The sequence below is a fragment of the Salvelinus fontinalis genome, chromosome 26 (assembly GCF_029448725.1).
Source record: "Salvelinus fontinalis isolate EN_2023a chromosome 26, ASM2944872v1, whole genome shotgun sequence".
In the NCBI taxonomy this organism is placed as follows: Eukaryota; Metazoa; Chordata; class Actinopteri; order Salmoniformes; family Salmonidae; genus Salvelinus; species Salvelinus fontinalis.
Window position 1 is genome coordinate 24,611,237 of NC_074690.1, and position 20,682 is coordinate 24,631,918.

The window sequence follows — 20,682 nt, forward strand, 5'->3', positions numbered from 1 at the left end:
GGATATTTTGAAGCAACATCTTCAGTCAGGAAGTTAAAGCTTGGTTGCAAATGGGTCTTCCAAGTGGACAATGACCCCAAGCATACTTCCAAAGTTCTGGCAAAATGGCTTAAGGACAACACAGTCAAGGTATTGGAGTGGCCATCACAAAGCCCTGTCCTCAATCCCATAGAAAATGTGTGGGTAGAACTGAAAAAGCGTGTGCGCGCAAGGAGGCCTACAAACCTGACTAAGTTACACCAGCTCTGTCAGGAGGAATGGGCCAAAATTCACCCAACTTTGTGGGAAGCTTGTGGAAGGCTACCCAAAATGTTTGACCCAAGTTAAACAATTTAAAGGCAATGCTACCAAATACTAATTGAGTGTATGTAAACTTCTGACCCACTGGGAATGTGATGAAAGAAATAAAGGCTGAAATAAATCATTCTCTCTATTATTCTGACATTTCACATTCTTAAAGTAAAGTGGTGATCCTAACTGTCAGGAATTGTGAAAAACGGAGTTTAAATGTATTTGGATAAGGTGTATGTAAACTTCAGACTTCAACTGTATATAGTAAATCAAGTTGGTGGTGAATTTTCCATAGTATATTATCCGTCAGTTGCCTAAATATGATAAATAGAAGCTCTTCAGAATCATAAGTATGTCATCTATGCCAACGAAATGTTGCTCACAAACAAGAACAATATCTTAGACCATGCTGACATGACATTGAAGACCCATTACCTCTGCGGTGGCCATTTACATTTCATAGTTTCACAATGCATAAAAGTTGGAGCCAGACACATTCCTTGTGACACGCGTGTACAATGTTTGACTTTAAGATTAGAAAGACGGCCCGGGGTTAGAATAGTGAGTGTACAATGTTTGACTTTAAGATTAGAAAGACGGCCCGGGGTTAGAATAGTGAGTCTGGGTAGTGTATCATCCTAGAACATCCCACACCCAATCAACAGATCAATAGGCCCCAGCCTGCAGCCGATAGTGATAAATATATATATATATATATATATCCTACAGTAAACTAATAAATGCTTTTGTTTTATTTGAAATATTTGTTTTTGTATTCTGTTACCTAAGACATTCGTAAACGCAACCAAATCATTTTTGCGATAGCATGTATGAAATGTAGTAGTTCCACTGCTAGAATATTGCAATTGAAATGACTGCTCATTAGCCTCGAGGCCCAGCGGTTATAGTATTAAAAAAATGTGTGTGCGTGCACTAATAAGAGGGCCTGTGGGGAAAAAACGTGTCACCTTACAGAAAACAAATGCCCGTCCTGCCCTGGCAGGGACACATAACAACATGCTTCACACTGGGCCCACAGCTTCCAAATATACAGCCCACAGCTATTCACATACACACTGTGCAATTCTAGACAGTCATTTTTGTTTCCACCACTGCTCTCCTCCCTGGGATGTAGCTATTGTGTTTGTGTTGAAAGTTCAGTATAATTTGTATACTAAAAGGAATTGTCTTGTACTCTTAGAGCTTGTCTCAAATGGCTCCCTATTACCATAGGGTTCTGGTCAAAGTAGGGCACTATATAGGGAATAGCATGCCATTTGGGACAGAAACACAGCATTGACTCAGCAGCCCAGTAACTCTTCACTTCATCCCTTCCTCCCTCACAGGGTTCGTCTGGTAGAGAGAGGGTCTCCACACAGCTTACCACTCATGGAATCTGGAAAGGTGAGTCCCTGCCTGTCTAGCTGAATGAATAAACAAATGGTAGTCATTTGCATAGACAAACTATACAATGAAGTATTTATATCACTGAGACTAAACTAGTGTAAACTGTTTGTTTGTGCTGTGCTTTGATTAGTCTAATCGTGTAGTTAGTTTCCACAGCAACCCGTCCCCATAATTGAGGAAGTGTAGGTGAGAGTAGGACTGTTATGGTGACCGTATTACCGCCACACCGGCGGTCGCGTGTCATGAAGGCAGTCAAATTCCACATGACCGTTTAGTCACAGAAATTTGTTTTATCCAAGCTCTGATATTATTGATGTTCATTAGTAGCCTACCAAACTTGCTAACTGTCTGGTACTCAGCAATCTATTATCCCTCTAATGACTCTGACATCAATGCAAATGTAATCAAAAATCGAATCAAACACTTCATGAGAGCCCATGAGCTCATATTGGACAACATTTCTATAGGCTATGCAATTGCGTGAGAAAACAGGGTGATGGCCTCTATTTAAAAAAGGAGGATCCCATCAGCTTTCTATAGGCTAGGCCTATTATATTTATTTCACAACTTTCGCTATTTAAGTGCATAGATAAAAACAATTCCCCTGCCCCTGTTTCGAGAGAGGTGTATGATAATGGTCCATTCTAAATCAAAACAAATGTCACAGATCATTTTTAGTATACCAGTCAATTCTACATTGTAGAATAATAACAAATATGGAATCATATCATAAGCAAAAAAGTATTAAACAAATCAAAATATATTATAGATTTTAGATTCTTCAAAGTAGCCACCCTTTGTCTTGACGACAGCTTTGCACACTCTTGGGATTCTCTCAACCAGCTTCATGAGTAATGCTTTTTCAACAGTCTTGAAGGAGTTCCCACATATGCTGAGCACTTGTTGGCTGCTTTTCCGCTTCTCCCGAGTGGCGCATCGGTCTAAGGCACTGCATCTCAGTGCTAGAGGCGGCACTACAGACCCTGGTTCGATTCCAGGCTGTATCACAACCGGCCGTGATTGGGACTCCCATAGGGCGGCGCACAATTGGACCAGCGTCGTCCGAGTTAGGGTTTGGCCGGGGTAGGCCATCATTGTAAATAAGAATTTGTTCTTAACTGACTTGCCTAGTTTAAAATAAAATAAAATCCTTCACTCTGCTCCAACTCATCCCAAACCATCTCAATTGGGTTGAGGTCGGGTGATTGTGGAAGCCGGGTCATATGATGCAGCACCTCCTCACTCTCCTGCTTGGTCAAATGGCCCTTACACAGCCTGGAGGTGTGTTTTAGGTCATTGTCGTGTTGAAAAACAAATGATAGTCCCACTAAGCGCAAACCAGATGGGATGGCGTATCACTGCATAATACTGTGGTAGCCATGCTGGTTAAGTTTGCCTTGAATTCTAAATAGATCACTGACAGTGTCACCAGCAAAGCACCATCACACCACCACCTCCATGCTTCACGGTGGGAACCACACATGTGGAGATCATCCGTTCACCTACTCTGCGTCTCACAAAGACACTGCGGTTGGAACCAAAAATCGCAAATTTTGACTCATCAGACCAAAGGACAGATTTCCACCGATCTAATGTCCATTGCTCGTGTTTCTTGACCCAAGCAAGTCTCTTCTTCTTATTGGTGTCCTTTAGTAGTTGTTTCTTTGCAGCAATTTGACCATGAAGGCCTGATTCACGCAGTTTCCTCTGAACAGTTGATGTTGAGATGTCTGTTACTACTCATCCTGAGTATGCTATTCTGTTCTTCTGAAATTTACTAGATTTTCTTCATATCATGTTTCTTTAAACCCGTCTAAATCATGTATTTATTGTGAAGGTATAGGCTATATTACATGGATTTATTAGACTTTTTGTCTAATAAATGTAGATGTTCCAAATGTCTGCATCAGTGGCATGCGTGGATGCCAGGAGATGCTAAATGTGTTTGTTAATCAATTAACGGTCAATTACCATGAGACCGGCAGTCATTTGCTTAACAAACACTGGCTGACAAAATTTTGTGACCGCCCTATGTGAGGGTTAATTGTGCTCCGTTCCCGAACAGCGTTCTGCTCTATCTTTCAAAAGGACCAGCCAGGAGATCTGTCACTCAATAATAAGGCTTTTATTTCTATCTGTATTCCAAATGGCACTATATAGTGCACTACTTATGACCAGAGCCATAGGCACTATTAAGGGAATTAGGGCCACATACTGTGCGAGAGCGAGTGGGCCATTTCAGTCCACTCTACTCAGGGCTCGGCGGTAAATTTGTTATATAAATGGCCTCGCTGAAGGGAGAGAAAGAGAGAGGAGTGAAAGGGAGAGAGGAGTGGAGAGATGAAATCACTAATTGTCTCATCCTTATTGCCATCAGATTCTACCTGGTGTTCGAATTATCATCGCCAACCCGGAGACCAAGGGACCACTGGGAGACTCGCACCTTGGAGAGGTCGGCTCAGACATAATCACGCTCTCATTAGAATCCATACAAACTACAATACATCAGGCTACAAAACAGTCTCTCTCTTTACTTTGTGTCATACCTCATTGGATGTGTACTCTCTCATTAGACTAAACTACAATAGTATCTCTCTGTGTACTGAAAGAGCCAGTCCACATAACTTCAACACACATTAATATCTTCGGTCTATCCAGTCTAATGCTAAGTTCAGTAAGTGTTATGTAATTGGTCTAAAAGTACACAGTTATCGCTGGATTGGTCTGTGGACAGATGCACTACAATAGAAGTCCAGAGCAGAGTTGGCTGAATTGATTTGGGTAAAAATAATACAACTAGACGTGTAATGGATCCCAGAGGATAGCACATGACAACATTAAAACACTTGTTTCAAAAGTTGTCCTCAATGGGAGAAAAAAATGGAATTGTTGTTGTTCACAGATCTGGGTATGCAGTGGACACAATGCCAGCGGCTACTTCACGGTGTATGGAGACGAGGCACTGCAGTCAGATCACTTTAATTCCCGTCTGAGCTTTGGAGACACACAGACAATCTGGGCCCGCACCGGCTACCTGGGCTTCCTCAGGAGGACCGAACTGACCGATGCCAGTGGGGGTACGTTAACTGTGCCCTTCACTACCAAATGTACTTATTACTGCATACTTTCACTGTTTTACTGGCGAGGTCAACATACATTGTCTGAAGTGTTTGTATTTGCGTGTGCGCGCGTAGAGCGACACGATGCCTTGTATGTTGTGGGGGCACTGGATGAGGCCATGGAGCTGAGGGGAATGAGGTATCACCCCATCGACATTGAGACCTCCGTCATCAGGACACACAAGAGCATCACAGAATGGTGAGAACTGTAACTAATTTCATAAGGCAGTTCATTCAGAAAGTGTTTTACACATTTTGTTACGTTACAACCTTATTCTAAAATGGATTAAATAAAACATTTTCCTCATCAATTTACACACAATACCCCTAATGACAAAGCAAAAACAAATACCTTATTTACATAAGTATTCAGACCCTTTGCTATGAGAATCGAAATTGAGTTCAGGAGCATCCTGTTTCCGTTGATCATCCTTGAGATGTTTCTACAACTTGAATGGAGTCCACCTGTGGTAAATTCAATTGATTTGACATGATTTGTAAAGGCACAGACCTGTCTATATAATGTCCCACAGTTGACAGCGCATGCCTTTATGGTAGAGTGGCCAGACGGAAGCCACTCCTCAGTAAAAGGCACCTGACAGCCCACTTGGAGTTTTCCAAACGGCACCTAAAGGACTCTCCGACCATGAGAAACAAGATTCTCTGGTCTGATGAAACCAAGATTGAACTCTTTGTCCTGAATGCCAAGCGTCACATCTGGAGGAAATCAGGCACCACTCATCACCTGGCCAATACCATCCCTACGGTGAAGCATGGTGGTGGCAGCATCATGCTGTGGGGATGTTTTTCAGCTGCAGGGACTGGGAGACTAGTCAGGATCGAGGGAAAGATGAACGGCGCAAAGTACAGAGAGGTCCTTGATGAAAACCTGCTCCAGAGCGCTCAGGACCTCAGACTAGGGTGAAGGTTCACCTTCCAACAGAACAACGACCCTAAGCACACAGCCAAGACAATGCAGGAGTGGCTTCGGGAAAAGTCTCTGAAAGTCCTTGTGGCTCAGCCAGAGCCCGGACTTGAACCCGATCCAACATCTCTGAGAGACCTGGAAATAGCTGTGCTGCGACGCTCCCCATCCAACCTGACAGAGCTTTAGAGGATCTGCAGAGAAGAATGGGAGAAACTCTCCAAATACAGGTGTGCCAAGCTTGTAGTGTTATTCCCAAGAAGACTCGAGGCTGTAATTGCTGCCAAAGGTGCTTTAACAAAGTACTGAGTAAAGGGGCTGAATACTCATGTAAATATGATATTTCTCTTTTTATTTTTTGTCTAAAAACAGTTTTTGCTTTGTCATTGTGGGGTATTGTGGGTAGATTAAGGGGGAAAAACGATTTAATCAATTTTAGAATAAGGTTGTAACGTAACAGAATGTGGTTAAAGTCAAGGGGTATGAATACTGTCCGAATGTACTGTAATTAGTGTATTGCCTGTATCCCGTGTTTCAGCACCATGAAAAATTGCTTGAGGATTTGTAGTTCTGGTGGGTGGATGGCGTAGCTCACCACTTTATGGGCATTCTATCTAAACAAATGTAATTTCTGTTCAAATATCATGCTGATTTTGTCCAATTTCAAATTGTTAATGTTGACCAATTAAAATGCCGTAGATAAACTAAGTACTGTACTGAATGTTTGTTGACATGTGAGTAGCTAGCTAAGTACTTACTGTACTGTATGTTGTTTCAGTGTGGTGTTGACTAAGTACTGTACGTTGTTGTTTCAGTGTGGTATTGACTAAGTACTGTATGTTGTTCAGTGTGGTGTTGAATAAGTACTGTATGTTGTTTCAGTGTGGTGTTGACTAAGTACTGTATGTTGTTGTTTCAGTGTGGTATTGACTAAGTACTGTATGTTGTTCAGTGTGGTGTTGAATAAGTACTGTATGTTGTTCAGTGTGGTGTTGACTAAGTACTGTATGTTGTTTCAGTGTGGTATTGACTAAGTACTGTATGTTGTTCAGTGTGGTGTTGACTAAGTACTGTATGTTGTTTCAGTGTGGTATTGACTAAGTACTGTATGTTGTTCAGTGTGGTGTTGACTAAGTACTGTATGTTGTTTCAGTGTGGTGTTGACTAAGTACTGTATGTTGTTGTTTCAGTGTGGTGTTGACTAAGTACTGTATGTTGTTTCAGTGTGTTGTTGACTAAGTACTGTATGTTGTTGTTTCAGTGTGGTGTTGACTAAGTACTGTATGTTGTTTCAGTGTGGTGTTGACTAAGTACTGTATGTTGTTTCAGTGTGGTGTTGACTCAGTACTGTATGTTGTTTCAGTGTGGTGTTGACTAAGTACTGTATGTTGTTTCAGTGTGGTGTTGACTAAGTACTGTATGTTGTTTCAGTGTGGTGTTGACTAAGTACTGTATGTTGTTGTTTCAGTGTGGTGTTGACTAAGTACTGTATGTTGTTGTTTCAGTGTGGTGTTGACTCAGTACTGTATGTTGTTTCAGTGTGGTGTTGACTAAGTACTGTATGTTGTTGTTTCAGTGTGGTGTTGACTAAGTACTGTATGTTGTTTCAGTGTGGTGTTGACTAAGTACTGTATGTTGTTTCAGTGTGGTGTTGACTAAGTACTGTATGTTGTTGTTTCAGTGTGGTGTTGACTAAGTACTGTATGTTGATGTTTCAGTGTGGTGTTGACTAAGTACTGTATGTTGTTTCAGTGTGGTGTTGACTCAGTACTGTATGTTGTTTCAGTGTGGTGTTGACTCAGTACTGTATGTTGTTTCAGTGTGGTGTTGACTAAGTACTGTATGTTGTTTCAGTGTGGTGTTGACTAAGTACTGTATGTTGTTGTTTCAGTGTAGTGTTGACTAAGTACTGTAAGTTGTTGTTTCAGTGTGGTGTTGACTCAGTACTGTATGTTGTTTCAGTGTGGTGTTGACTAAGTACTGTATGTTGTTTCAGTGTAGTGTTGACTAAGTACTGTATGTTGTTGTTTCAGTGTGGTGTTGACTAAGTACTGTATGTTGTTTCAGTGTGGTGTTGACTAAGTACTGTATGTTGTTTCAGTGTGGTGTTGACTAAGTACTGTATGTTGTTGTTTCAGTGTGGTGTTGACTCAGTACTGTATGTTGTTGTTTCAGTGTGGTGTTGACTCAGTACTGTATGTTGTTGTTTCAGTGTGGTGTTGACTAAGTACTGTATGTTGTTGTTTCAGTGTGGTGTTGACTCAGTACTGTATGTTGTTTCAGTGTGGTGTTGACTAAGTACTGTATGTTGTTGTTTCAGTGTGGTGTTGACTCAGTACTGTATGTTGTTTCAGTGTGGTGTTGACTCAGTACTGTATGTTGTTGTTTCAGTGTGGTGTTGACTAAGTACTGTATGTTGTTGTTTCAGTGTGGTGTTGACTAAGTACTGTATGTTGTTTCAGTGTGGTGTTGACTAAGTACTGTATGTTGTTTCAGTGTGGTGTTGACTCAGTACTGTATGTTGTTGTTTCAGTGTGGTGTTGACTCAGTACTGTATGTTGTTGTTTCAGTGTGGTGTTGACTAAGTACTGTATGTTGTTTCAGTGTGGTGTTGACTAAGTACTGTATGTTGTTTCAGTGTGGTGTTGACTCAGTACTGTATGTTGTTGTTTCAGTGTGGTGTTGACTAAGTACTGTATGTTGTTTCAGTGTGGTGTTGACTCAGTACTGTATGTTGTTTCAGTGTGGTGTTGACTAAGTACTGTATGTTGTTGTTTCAGTGTGGTGTTGACTAAGTACTGTATGTTGTTTCAGTGTAGTGTTGACTAAGTACTGTATGTTGTTTCAGTGTGGTGTTGACTAAGTACTGCATGTTGTTTCAGTGTGGTGTTGACTCAGTACTGTATGTTGTTGTTTCAGTGTGGTGTTGACTCAGTACTGCATGTTGTTTCAGTGTGGTGTTGACTAAGTACTGTATGTTGTTTCAGTTTGGTGTTGACTAAGTACTGTATGTAGGTGTTTCAGTGTGGTGTTGACTAAGTACTGTATGTTGTTGTTTCAGTGTGGTATTGACTAAGTACTGTATGTTGTTGTTTCAGTGTGGCGTTGACTAAGTACTGTATGTGTAGTTTCAGTTTGGTGTTGACTAAGTACTGTATGTTGTTGTTTCAGTGTGGTGTTGACTCAGTACTGTATGTTGTTGTTTCAGTGTGGTGTTGACTAAGTACTGTATGTTGTTTCAGTGTGGTGTTGACTAAGTACTGTATGTTGTTTCAGTGTGGTGTTGACTAAGTACTGTATGTTGTTGTTTCAGTTTGGTGTTGACTAAGTACTGTATGTTGTTGTTTCAGTGTGGTGTTGACTAAGTACTGTATGTTGTTTCAGTGTGGTGTTGACTAAGTACTGTATGTTGTTTCAGTGTGGTGTTGACTAAGTACTGTATGTTGTTGTTTCAGTTTGGTGTTGACTAAGTACTGTATGTTGTTGTTTCAGTGTGGTGTTGACTAAGTACTGTATGTTGTTTCAGTGTGGTGTTGACTCAGTACTGTATGTTGTTCAGTGTGGTGTTGACTAAGTACTGTATGTTGTTTCAGTGTGGTGTTGACTCAGTACTGTATGTTGTTGTTTCAGTGTAGTGTTGACTAAGTACTGTATGTTGTTGTTTCAGTGTGGTGTTGACTAAGTACTGTATGTTGTTGTTTCAGTGTGGTGTTGACTAAGTACTGTATGTGTTGTTTCAGTGTAGTGTTGACTCAGTACTGTATGTTGTTTCAGTGTAGTGTTGACTAAGTACTGTATGTTGTTGTTTCAGTGTGGTGTTGACTAAGTACTGTATGTTGTTTCAGTGTAGTGTTGACTAAGTACTGTATGTTGTTGTTTCAGTGTGGTGTTGACTAAGTACTGTATGTTGTTTCAGTGTGGTGTTGACTAAGTACTGTATGTTGTTGTTTCAGTGTGGTGTTGACTAAGTACTGTATGTTGTTTCAGTGTGGTGTTGACTAAGTACTGTATGTTGTTGTTTCAGTGTGGTGTTGACTAAGTACTGTATGTTGGTGTTTCAGTGTGTTGTTGACTAAGTACTGTATGTTGTTTCAGTGTGGTGTTGACTAAGTACTGTATGTTGTTTCAGTGTGGTGTTGACTAAGTACTGTATGTTGTTGTTTCAGTGTGGTGTTGACTAAGTACTGTATGTTGTTGTTTCAGTGTGGTGTTGACTAAGTACTGTATGTTGTTGTTCAGTGTAGTGTTGACTAAGTACTGTATGTTGTTGTTTCAGTGTGGTGTTGACTAAGTACTGTATGTTGTTCAGTGTGGTGTTGAATAAGTACTGTATGTTGTTTCAGTGTGGTGTTGACTAAGTACTGTATGTTGTTGTTTCAGTGTGGTATTGACTAAGTACTGTATGTTGTTCAGTGTGGTGTTGAATAAGTACTGTATGTTGTTCAGTGTGGTGTTGACTAAGTACTGTATGTTGTTTCAGTGTGGTATTGACTAAGTACTGTATGTTGTTCAGTGTGGTGTTGACTAAGTACTGTATGTTGTTTCAGTGTGGTATTGACTAAGTACTGTATGTTGTTCAGTGTGGTGTTGACTAAGTACTGTATGTTGTTTCAGTGTGGTGTTGACTAAGTACTGTATGTTGTTGTTTCAGTGTGGTGTTGACTAAGTACTGTATGTTGTTTCAGTGTGGTGTTGACTAAGTACTGTATGTTGTTGTTTCAGTGTGGTGTTGACTAAGTACTGTATGTTGTTTCAGTGTGGTGTTGACTAAGTACTGTATGTTGTTTCAGTGTGGTGTTGACTCAGTACTGTATGTTGTTTCAGTGTGGTGTTGACTAAGTACTGTATGTTGTTTCAGTGTGGTGTTGACTAAGTACTGTATGTTGTTTCAGTGTGGTGTTGACTAAGTACTGTATGTTGTTGTTTCAGTGTGGTGTTGACTAAGTACTGTATGTTGTTGTTTCAGTGTGGTGTTGACTCAGTACTGTATGTTGTTTCAGTGTGGTGTTGACTAAGTACTGTATGTTGTTGTTTCAGTGTGGTGTTGACTAAGTACTGTATGTTGTTTCAGTGTGGTGTTGACTAAGTACTGTATGTTGTTTCAGTGTGGTGTTGACTAAGTACTGTATGTTGTTGTTTCAGTGTGGTGTTGACTAAGTACTGTATGTTGATGTTTCAGTGTGGTGTTGACTAAGTACTGTATGTTGTTTCAGTGTGGTGTTGACTCAGTACTGTATGTTGTTTCAGTGTGGTGTTGACTCAGTACTGTATGTTGTTTCAGTGTGGTGTTGACTAAGTACTGTATGTTGTTTCAGTGTGGTGTTGACTAAGTACTGTATGTTGTTGTTTCAGTGTAGTGTTGACTAAGTACTGTAAGTTGTTGTTTCAGTGTGGTGTTGACTCAGTACTGTATGTTGTTTCAGTGTGGTGTTGACTAAGTACTGTATGTTGTTTCAGTGTAGTGTTGACTAAGTACTGTATGTTGTTGTTTCAGTGTGGTGTTGACTAAGTACTGTATGTTGTTTCAGTGTGGTGTTGACTAAGTACTGTATGTTGTTTCAGTGTGGTGTTGACTAAGTACTGTATGTTGTTGTTTCAGTGTGGTGTTGACTCAGTACTGTATGTTGTTGTTTCAGTGTGGTGTTGACTCAGTACTGTATGTTGTTGTTTCAGTGTGGTGTTGACTAAGTACTGTATGTTGTTGTTTCAGTGTGGTGTTGACTCAGTACTGTATGTTGTTTCAGTGTGGTGTTGACTAAGTACTGTATGTTGTTGTTTCAGTGTGGTGTTGACTCAGTACTGTATGTTGTTTCAGTGTGGTGTTGACTCAGTACTGTATGTTGTTGTTTCAGTGTGGTGTTGACTAAGTACTGTATGTTGTTGTTTCAGTGTGGTGTTGACTAAGTACTGTATGTTGTTTCAGTGTGGTGTTGACTAAGTACTGTATGTTGTTTCAGTGTGGTGTTGACTCAGTACTGTATGTTGTTGTTTCAGTGTGGTGTTGACTCAGTACTGTATGTTGTTGTTTCAGTGTGGTGTTGACTAAGTACTGTATGTTGTTTCAGTGTGGTGTTGACTAAGTACTGTATGTTGTTTCAGTGTGGTGTTGACTCAGTACTGTATGTTGTTGTTTCAGTGTGGTGTTGACTAAGTACTGTATGTTGTTTCAGTGTGGTGTTGACTCAGTACTGTATGTTGTTTCAGTGTGGTGTTGACTAAGTACTGTATGTTGTTGTTTCAGTGTGGTGTTGACTAAGTACTGTATGTTGTTTCAGTGTAGTGTTGACTAAGTACTGTATGTTGTTTCAGTGTGGTGTTGACTAAGTACTGCATGTTGTTTCAGTGTGGTGTTGACTCAGTACTGTATGTTGTTGTTTCAGTGTGGTGTTGACTCAGTACTGCATGTTGTTTCAGTGTGGTGTTGACTAAGTACTGTATGTTGTTTCAGTTTGGTGTTGACTAAGTACTGTATGTAGGTGTTTCAGTGTGGTGTTGACTAAGTACTGTATGTTGTTGTTTCAGTGTGGTATTGACTAAGTACTGTATGTTGTTGTTTCAGTGTGGCGTTGACTAAGTACTGTATGTGTAGTTTCAGTTTGGTGTTGACTAAGTACTGTATGTTGTTGTTTCAGTGTGGTGTTGACTCAGTACTGTATGTTGTTGTTTCAGTGTGGTGTTGACTAAGTACTGTATGTTGTTTCAGTGTGGTGTTGACTAAGTACTGTATGTTGTTTCAGTGTGGTGTTGACTAAGTACTGTATGTTGTTGTTTCAGTTTGGTGTTGACTAAGTACTGTATGTTGTTGTTTCAGTGTGGTGTTGACTAAGTACTGTATGTTGTTTCAGTGTGGTGTTGACTAAGTACTGTATGTTGTTTCAGTGTGGTGTTGACTAAGTACTGTATGTTGTTGTTTCAGTTTGGTGTTGACTAAGTACTGTATGTTGTTGTTTCAGTGTGGTGTTGACTAAGTACTGTATGTTGTTTCAGTGTGGTGTTGACTCAGTACTGTATGTTGTTCAGTGTGGTGTTGACTAAGTACTGTATGTTGTTTCAGTGTGGTGTTGACTCAGTACTGTATGTTGTTGTTTCAGTGTAGTGTTGACTAAGTACTGTATGTTGTTGTTTCAGTGTGGTGTTGACTAAGTACTGTATGTTGTTGTTTCAGTGTGGTGTTGACTAAGTACTGTATGTGTTGTTTCAGTGTAGTGTTGACTCAGTACTGTATGTTGTTTCAGTGTAGTGTTGACTAAGTACTGTATGTTGTTGTTTCAGTGTGGTGTTGACTAAGTACTGTATGTTGTTTCAGTGTAGTGTTGACTAAGTACTGTATGTTGTTGTTTCAGTGTGGTGTTGACTAAGTACTGTATGTTGTTTCAGTGTGGTGTTGACTAAGTACTGTATGTTGTTGTTTCAGTGTGGTGTTGACTAAGTACTGTATGTTGTTTCAGTGTGGTGTTGACTAAGTACTGTATGTTGTTGTTTCAGTGTGGTGTTGACTAAGTACTGTATGTTGGTGTTTCAGTGTGTTGTTGACTAAGTACTGTATGTTGTTTCAGTGTGGTGTTGACTAAGTACTGTATGTTGTTTCAGTGTGGTGTTGACTAAGTACTGTATGTTGTTGTTTCAGTGTGGTGTTGACTAAGTACTGTATGTTGTTGTTTCAGTGTGGTGTTGACTAAGTACTGTATGTTGTTGTTCAGTGTAGTGTTGACTAAGTACTGTATGTTGTTGTTTCAGTGTGGTGTTGACTCAGTACTTTATTTTTGTTCAGTGTGGTGTTGACTAAGTACTTTATTGTTGTTCAGTGTGGTGTTGACTAAGTACTGTATGTTGTTTCAGTGTGGTGTTGACTAAGTACTGTATGTTGTTGTTTCAGTGTGGTGTTGACTAAGTACTGTATGTTGTTGTTTCAGTGTGGTGTTGACTAAGTACTGTATGTTGTTGTTCAGTGTGGTGTTGACTAAGTACTGTATGTTGTTTCAGTTTGGTGTTGACTCAGTACTGTATGTTGTTGTTCAGTGTGGTGTTGACTAAGTACTGTATGTTGTTCAGTGTGGTGTTGACTCAGTACTGTATGTTGTTTCAGTGTAGTGTTGACTAAGTACTGTATGTTGTTGTTTCAGTGTGGTGTTGACTCAGTACTGTATGTTGTTTCAGTGTGGTGTTGACTCAGTACTGTATGTTGTTTCAGTGTGGTGTTGACTCAGTACTGTATGTTGTTTCAGTGTGGTGTTGACTAAGTACTGTATGTTGTTTCAGTGTGGTGTTAACTCAGTACTGTATGTTGTTTCAGTGTGGTGTTGACTAAGTACTGTATGTTGTTGTTTCAGTGTGGTGTTGACTAAGTACTGTATGTTGTTTCAGTGTGGTGTTGACTAAGTACTGTATGTTGTTTCAGTGTGGTGTTGACTCAGTACTGTATGTTGTTTCAGTATGGTGTTGACTAAGTACTGTATGTTGTTGTTTCAGTGTGGTGTTGACTAAGTACTGTATGTTGTTTCAGTGTGGTGTTGACTAAGTACTGTATGTTGTTTCAGTGTGGTGTTGACTCAGTACTGTATGTTGTTTCAGTGTGGTGTTGACTAAGTACTGTATGTTGTTTCAGTGTGGTGTTGACTCAGTACTGTATGTTGTTTCAGTGTGGTGTTGACTAAGTACTGTATGTTGTTGTTTCAGTGTGGTGTTGACTAAGTACTGTATGTTGTTTCAGTGTGGTGTTGACTCAGTACTGTATGTTGTTTCAGTGTGGTGTTGACTCAGTACTGTATGTTGTTTCAGTGTGTTGTTGACTAAGTACTGTATGTTGTTTCAGTGTGGTGTTGACTCAGTACTGTATGTTGTTTCAGTGTGGTGTTGACTAAGTACTGTATGTTGTTGTTTCAGTGTGGTGTTGACTAAGTACTGTATGTTGTTTCAGTGTGGTGTTGACTCAGTACTGTATGTTGTTTCAGTGTGGTGTTGACTCAGTACTGTATGTTGTTGTTTCAGTGTGGTGTTGACTCAGTACTGTATGTTGTTTCAGTGTGGTGTTGACTAAGTACTGTATGTTGTTGTTTCAGTGTGGTGTTGACTAAGTACTGTATGTTGTTGTTTCAGTGTGGTGTTGACTAAGTACTGTATGTTGTTGTTTCAGTGTGGTGTTGACTAAGTACTGTATGTTGTTGTTTCAGTGTGGTGTTGACTCAGTACTGTATGTTGTTTCAGTGTGGTGTTGACTAAGTACTGTATGTTGTTGTTTCAGTGTGGTGTTGACTAAGTACTGTATGTTGTTGTTTCAGTGTGGTGTTGACTAAGTACTGTATGTTGTTTCAGTGTGGTGTTGACTAAGTACTGTATGTTGTTGTTTCAGTGTGGTGTTGACTAAGTACTGTATGTTGTTGTTCAGTGTGGTGTTGACTAAGTACTGTATGTTGTTTCAGTTTGGTGTTGACTAAGTACTGTATGTTGTTGTTTCAGTGTGGTGTTGACTAAGTACTGTATGTTGTTTCAGTTTGGTGTTGACTAAGTACTGTATGTTGTTGTTTCAGTGTGGTGTTGACTCAGTACTGTATGTTGTTTCAGTGTGGTGTTGACTAAGTACTGTATGTTGTTTCAGTGTGGTGTTGACTCAGTACTGTATGTTGTTGTTTCAGTGTGGTGTTGACTAAGTACTGTATGTTGTTTCAGTGTGGTGTTGACTCAGTACTGTATGTTGTTTCAGTGCGGTGTTGACTAAGTACTGTATGTTGTTTCAGTTTGGTGTTGACTCAGTACTGTATGTTGTTGTTTCAGTGTGGTGTTGACTCAGTACTGTATGTTGTTTCAGTGTGGTGTTGACTAAGTACTGTATGTTGTTGTTCAGTGTGGTGTTGACTAAGTACTGTATGTTGTTCAGTGTGGTGTTGACTAAGTACTGTATGTTGTTTCAGTGTGGTGTTGACTAAGTACTGTATGTTGTTGTTCAGTGTGGTGTTGACTAAGTACTGTATGTTGTTTCAGTGTGGTGTTGACTAAGTACTGTATGTTGTTGTTCAGTGTGGTGTTGACTAAGTACTGTATGTTGTTCAGTGTGGTGTTGACTAAGTACTGTATGTTGTTTCAGTGTGGTGTTGACTAAGTACTGTATGTTGTTGTTCAGTGTGGTGTTGACTAAGTACTGTATGTTGTTGTTCAGTGTGGTGTTGACTAAGTACTGTATGTTGTTCAGTGTGGTGTTGACTAAGTACTGTATGTTGTTTCAGTGTGGTGTTGACTAAGTACTGTATGTTGTTTCAGTATCATGTTGACTAAGTACTGTATGTTGTTTCAGTGTGGTGTTGACTAAGTACTGTATGTTGTTTCAGTATCATGTTGACTAAGTACTCTGTTTCAGTGCGGTGTTCACCTGGACCAACCTCCTGGTGGTGGTGGTGGAGTTGGATGGTTCGGAGCAGGAGGCTCTGGACCTGGTTCCCCTGGTGACCAACGTGGTTCTGGAGGAACACTACCTGATCGTGGGAGTGGTGGTGGTGGTGGACATTGGGGTCATCCCCATCAACTCTCGGGGAGAGAAGCAGAGAATGCACCTCCGGGATGGCTTCCTGGCTGACCAGCTGGACCCCATATATGTGGCCTATAACATGTAGCCTATAACCTGCCATCTGTAGACCTACTAGACCATAGACAAGGCCTTGTATGGACAGACAGTGCTTTATGTACATACTGCAATGCAACAGGACCTCTGGTCTCTGACAAGAGCAGGGAGAGAGATGAGAAGAGGACGTGAGTCCCTAGACCCAGGCGCTCGCTGATTTTGTGTGACGTTGTTGCTAAAAACAAAAGCACCTAAAATTGTCAGGTGACGGGTTAGTGAAGTGTTGGATTGGAATGGGAGGACCTCCATGTGTAGATGATGAGATAGCAGAGTCCCAGTCTAGTTCAGATTCTTGCTTTTTTGGTTATTGCTTTTGAAGTAAGTGTGTATATATTTTCATGTTGAGTATTGCTGAAGTCGCTTGTTTTTTTAATCTGCCCTCTAAGAGGTTTGGGTATTTTTTAAGAATATTTACAAACTGTGGCAAATGGTATTTTATGTTTACCTTTTTTAATGATATCAATCATTACAAATACAGATATGTTTTGATACAGGACATATCAATGTTGTTCTTGAACTTTACAATATGAAGTACAATAAGTTGTTTTATGTTTGTTGGTTCATTTTTTCAACCAAGTTTTTAATTCTGCGCAAACATTTATTTTTCTGTAACAACTGTCCCGACTACAAGGGGAACCAGTGTGATTATTTTAACTAGGCAATCTTTTACTCTGTTCTGTTCAATATCATTATACATCAATTAAAGGAAAACACGTTATTTCATATCATGTAAGTATGTACAAAACGGATTTAATTTATTTTGTTCTCTTTAGAAGTATGAGAGAAGACATTCAAGAATGTTTTAATCTTGAATATTTGCTAATATAAAACAAAGCATTGTATTACCTTGAGTGAATAGTATCACATCAAGTATATCAAATATAGATCTATATTAATTAAAAGACCTAGGATTCACCAATGAAAACATTTGAAATGCAGTACTTCTCACTTGCATGGTGTAGACAGAGCTGAAGTTGTTGCGTTGTTTGAAGGACATAAAGGGGAGGAATATAAGGATTCAGACTGTTCTCTCAATAACTGCACGCAGACAAATAAGAGCTCTGAAAGGATCTAAAGCAATTTTGGAGAAATTATGTGTGTGTGTGTGTGTGTGTGTGTGTGTGTGTGTGTGTGTGTGTGTGTGTGTGTGTGTGTGTGTGTGTGTGTGTGTGTGTGTGTGTGTGTGTGTGTGTGTGTGTGTGTGTGTGTGTGTGTGTGTGTGTGTGTGTGTGTGTGTGTGTGTGTGTGTGTGTGTGTGTGTGTGTGGAGGATGGTACAAACACCTCTGGTGGGAATGATGATAATGAATATGTCTGTGCTGGCGTGTCACACTTGTATCTGAAACAACAGGTTGTAGATGGTCACCAGAATTGTAAATAGAAAGTTTAGTCCTTCATATTTTTGCATTGAGAGATCAATCAGGGCTCCTATATTGATGTCACAGAGGGAAAAATTATGAAAAAGTTCAAGGGAAAAAAATAATTTGACAGAAACCCTTTAAAGGAATCCATGTTGGAGCAACTCAAGGTGGATTAACAGATTTGGGGGAGCATGAAACCTCATCTGTGGGGAATCATACATGATTTAAGGTTAAAGTTCAAGGCTAAGAATGTTTTAGTTAAAAACGTTAGAATCATTAAATGCACTTTCTACACAGCATTTTTTTTTATTGGCAAGGATGACCCTGACATGTTTTTAAAGATTAAATGTCTTAACTGAGTTGGCATAAGTCTTTCAGTTAAATAAATATTTCAATGATTTTGACTATAAAATGACATTTGTTTGTTTATTTTTGCAGCAGTACACGTTGTTTCACTGAGGTTTCATCTCAATGTAATTTTATTGTATGCTCAAGCATATTAGATATGTTACATACACTGAGTATACAAAACATTAAGAACACCTGCTCTTTCAATGACAGACTGACCAGGTGAAAGCTATGATCCCTTTTAATTGAATTATACCATACATTATAGGGAATTATACAACGGGTGGGTCTAATCCTTGACGCTGATTGGTTAAAACTGCATTCCAGCCAGTGTCTATTTAAGCAATAAGGCACCTCGAGGGTTTGTGATATATGGCCAATATACCATGGCTAAGGGCTGTTCGCAAGCACGATGCAAAGCGGAGTGCCTGGACACAGCACTTAGCTGTGGTATATTGGCCATATATCACAAACCCTCAAGGTGCCTTATTGTTATTATAAACTGGTTACCAACGTAATTAGAGCAGTAAAAATAAATGTTTTGTCATACCTATGGTGTAAGGTCTGATATACCAAGGCTGTCAGCCAATCAGCATTCAGGGCTCGAGCCACCCAGTTTATAATACACAATCTACCACCTGCTAAAGCTATGACTGCGCAACCACTGTTTCATCAGCCCAGCCAGACAATTTTTTTTACTTTTATCTCCACTGTAAAAAGCATCTAGACATTATCTCCCATTTCTTTTAAACTAGCAGTTGGTTTTCAATAGCGGAAATTTGTATGAACCTTGCTGTCTGTCTCTGACATTCAATATCTCCAGCTGTCCCATAGTAATGAAGGTTATGGATGTATCCAAATAAACATCACTAGAAAACAGCTTATGGAAATGCTGCTACTTTGCTGTTATTCTGGCAGCACTGTTTGACATAACTGTTAGCAAAAGTTGGCTAGCTGGCAAGCAAGGGATAATAATGTTGCCAATCATCATGGCAGCGACATATTTAGAACAAACGACCGGGTCGTGTCCATAGATGCAGAACAAAAAGACTTAACGACTGGGTCCACTCTGGCAACCGAACCAATAGAAAGAATGACCAGTTGGCTTGAGTAGCAACCCTAGATGTGTGTTTGGACTATATCCAGTGGAAGGATGAGATGGTATGAATAAACTCATCCAAATAACGCTAATGAAAATATATCAATCATTATTTGAATAGGTTGGTAACCTGTTGTATAAAAGGGATAATGCCGTCGAAGCCTGTGTTTGGTTGATATATTGGCATGGTTTTCCGGCCCAATAAAATCACTTATCACTTAAATAATGCACGCTCTCGAATGCCCTTCAAGCCAATCAGAAATTAGTATTCAATAACACCAAGGTATAAACAGCTAGATTAATGAATACATCTATCAGGTTGCTCTGTTACGATTTATGACTTTTAAAAAGCTATGTAGCCAAGAATGGTTGAAGCAAAATAACATACTGAGTCAGTCATTGTTTCAATAGAGCATTCTGTGCACATCTGAACTTTGTTCTGTTTTGCCACTTTTCTGAGGATTAACACGTGTAGTATATTTAGATTGTGAAAGGCTTATCTCATCAAAGTCAGTGAATTTTATTTAACAATCGTCACAGTGAACAGGGTACAGTTTGTGGATATTTACAAAGTAACTGTGAGATGAGTATGTGCTTTGCTCAGATACACTTTAAACTGGTTAACCGGCCTCCCGAGTGGCACAGCGGTAAGGCACTGCATCGCAGCCGGCTGCGACAGGGAGACACGAGGTGGCGCACAATTGGCCCAGCGTAGTCCGGGTTAGGGGAGGGATTGGCCGGCCGTCCTTGTCCCATTGCGCTATAGCGACTCATGTGGCGGGTCGGGCGCATGTATGCTGACACGGTCGCAACTTGTACGGTGCTGGCTTAAGGGTTATGCAAACAGTGTGTCAAGAAGCAGTGCGGCTTGGCAGGGTTGTGTTTCGGAGGACGCATGGCTCTCGACCTTCGCCTCCCGAGTCCGTAAGGGAGTTGCAACGATGGGACAAGACTGTAACTACCAATTGGATACCACAAAATTGGGGAGGAAAAAGGGCTAAAGAAATAAATAAAGTGGTTATCGTATCTGCTCATTGAAAAAGTATCATTTTCCCATCCAATACTCATCACAGTGCTGTAAATCTACTTGTCTCAAATCCATCTGGTACACTGCTGTTATTCGGTGGCTTTCATTGAAGAGGTATATATCTGAGCCATTCCTATTATGAAAGCTGGACACAGGTCTACCCATATGAACATCGGTAACACTTGACACCCAGTGTCATAACATGGTATATGACACGATCTTAACCATGTCATGTCATAACAGCTGACATAACTTGTCATAATATGGTCATAACACTGTCATGCACACATATATTTAGATCGGTTGTGACATATATTGCATTATTTTGTGGCTGGTTATGACACCTACATAAGAGTGTAAAAAAAGAACAACAGTACCACGGTAGTTATTTTATGGCTGGTTATGACACCTACATAAGAGTGTTAAAACCCACCACACAAGGAAAAAGGTTCCTTTACACCATAGCTTTTGTGTCAACAGTATGATTGTTATAT

At 40.0% G+C, this 20,682-nt stretch overlaps 1 protein-coding gene across 11 annotated transcripts in view; it reads left to right on the top strand.

Annotated features, from left to right (window-relative positions):
* The window catches only part of LOC129823982 (disco-interacting protein 2 homolog C-like), a 279,556-nt gene extending 262,469 nt beyond the window's left edge, over nt 1-17,087 (top strand). For all 11 annotated transcript variants that reach the window (XM_055883182.1, XM_055883186.1, XM_055883183.1 and 8 more), the window contains 5 exons: nt 1,638-1,695; nt 4,076-4,150; nt 4,601-4,775; nt 4,893-5,016; nt 16,094-17,087. In XM_055883182.1, the coding sequence (XP_055739157.1) occupies nt 1,638-1,695; nt 4,076-4,150; nt 4,601-4,775; nt 4,893-5,016; nt 16,094-16,346 (685 nt within the window). In that variant the 3' untranslated portion in view covers nt 16,347-17,087. The remainder of the gene's footprint in view (nt 1-1,637; nt 1,696-4,075; nt 4,151-4,600; nt 4,776-4,892; nt 5,017-16,093) is intronic.
* The last annotated feature ends 3,595 nt before the right edge of the window (nt 17,088-20,682 follow it).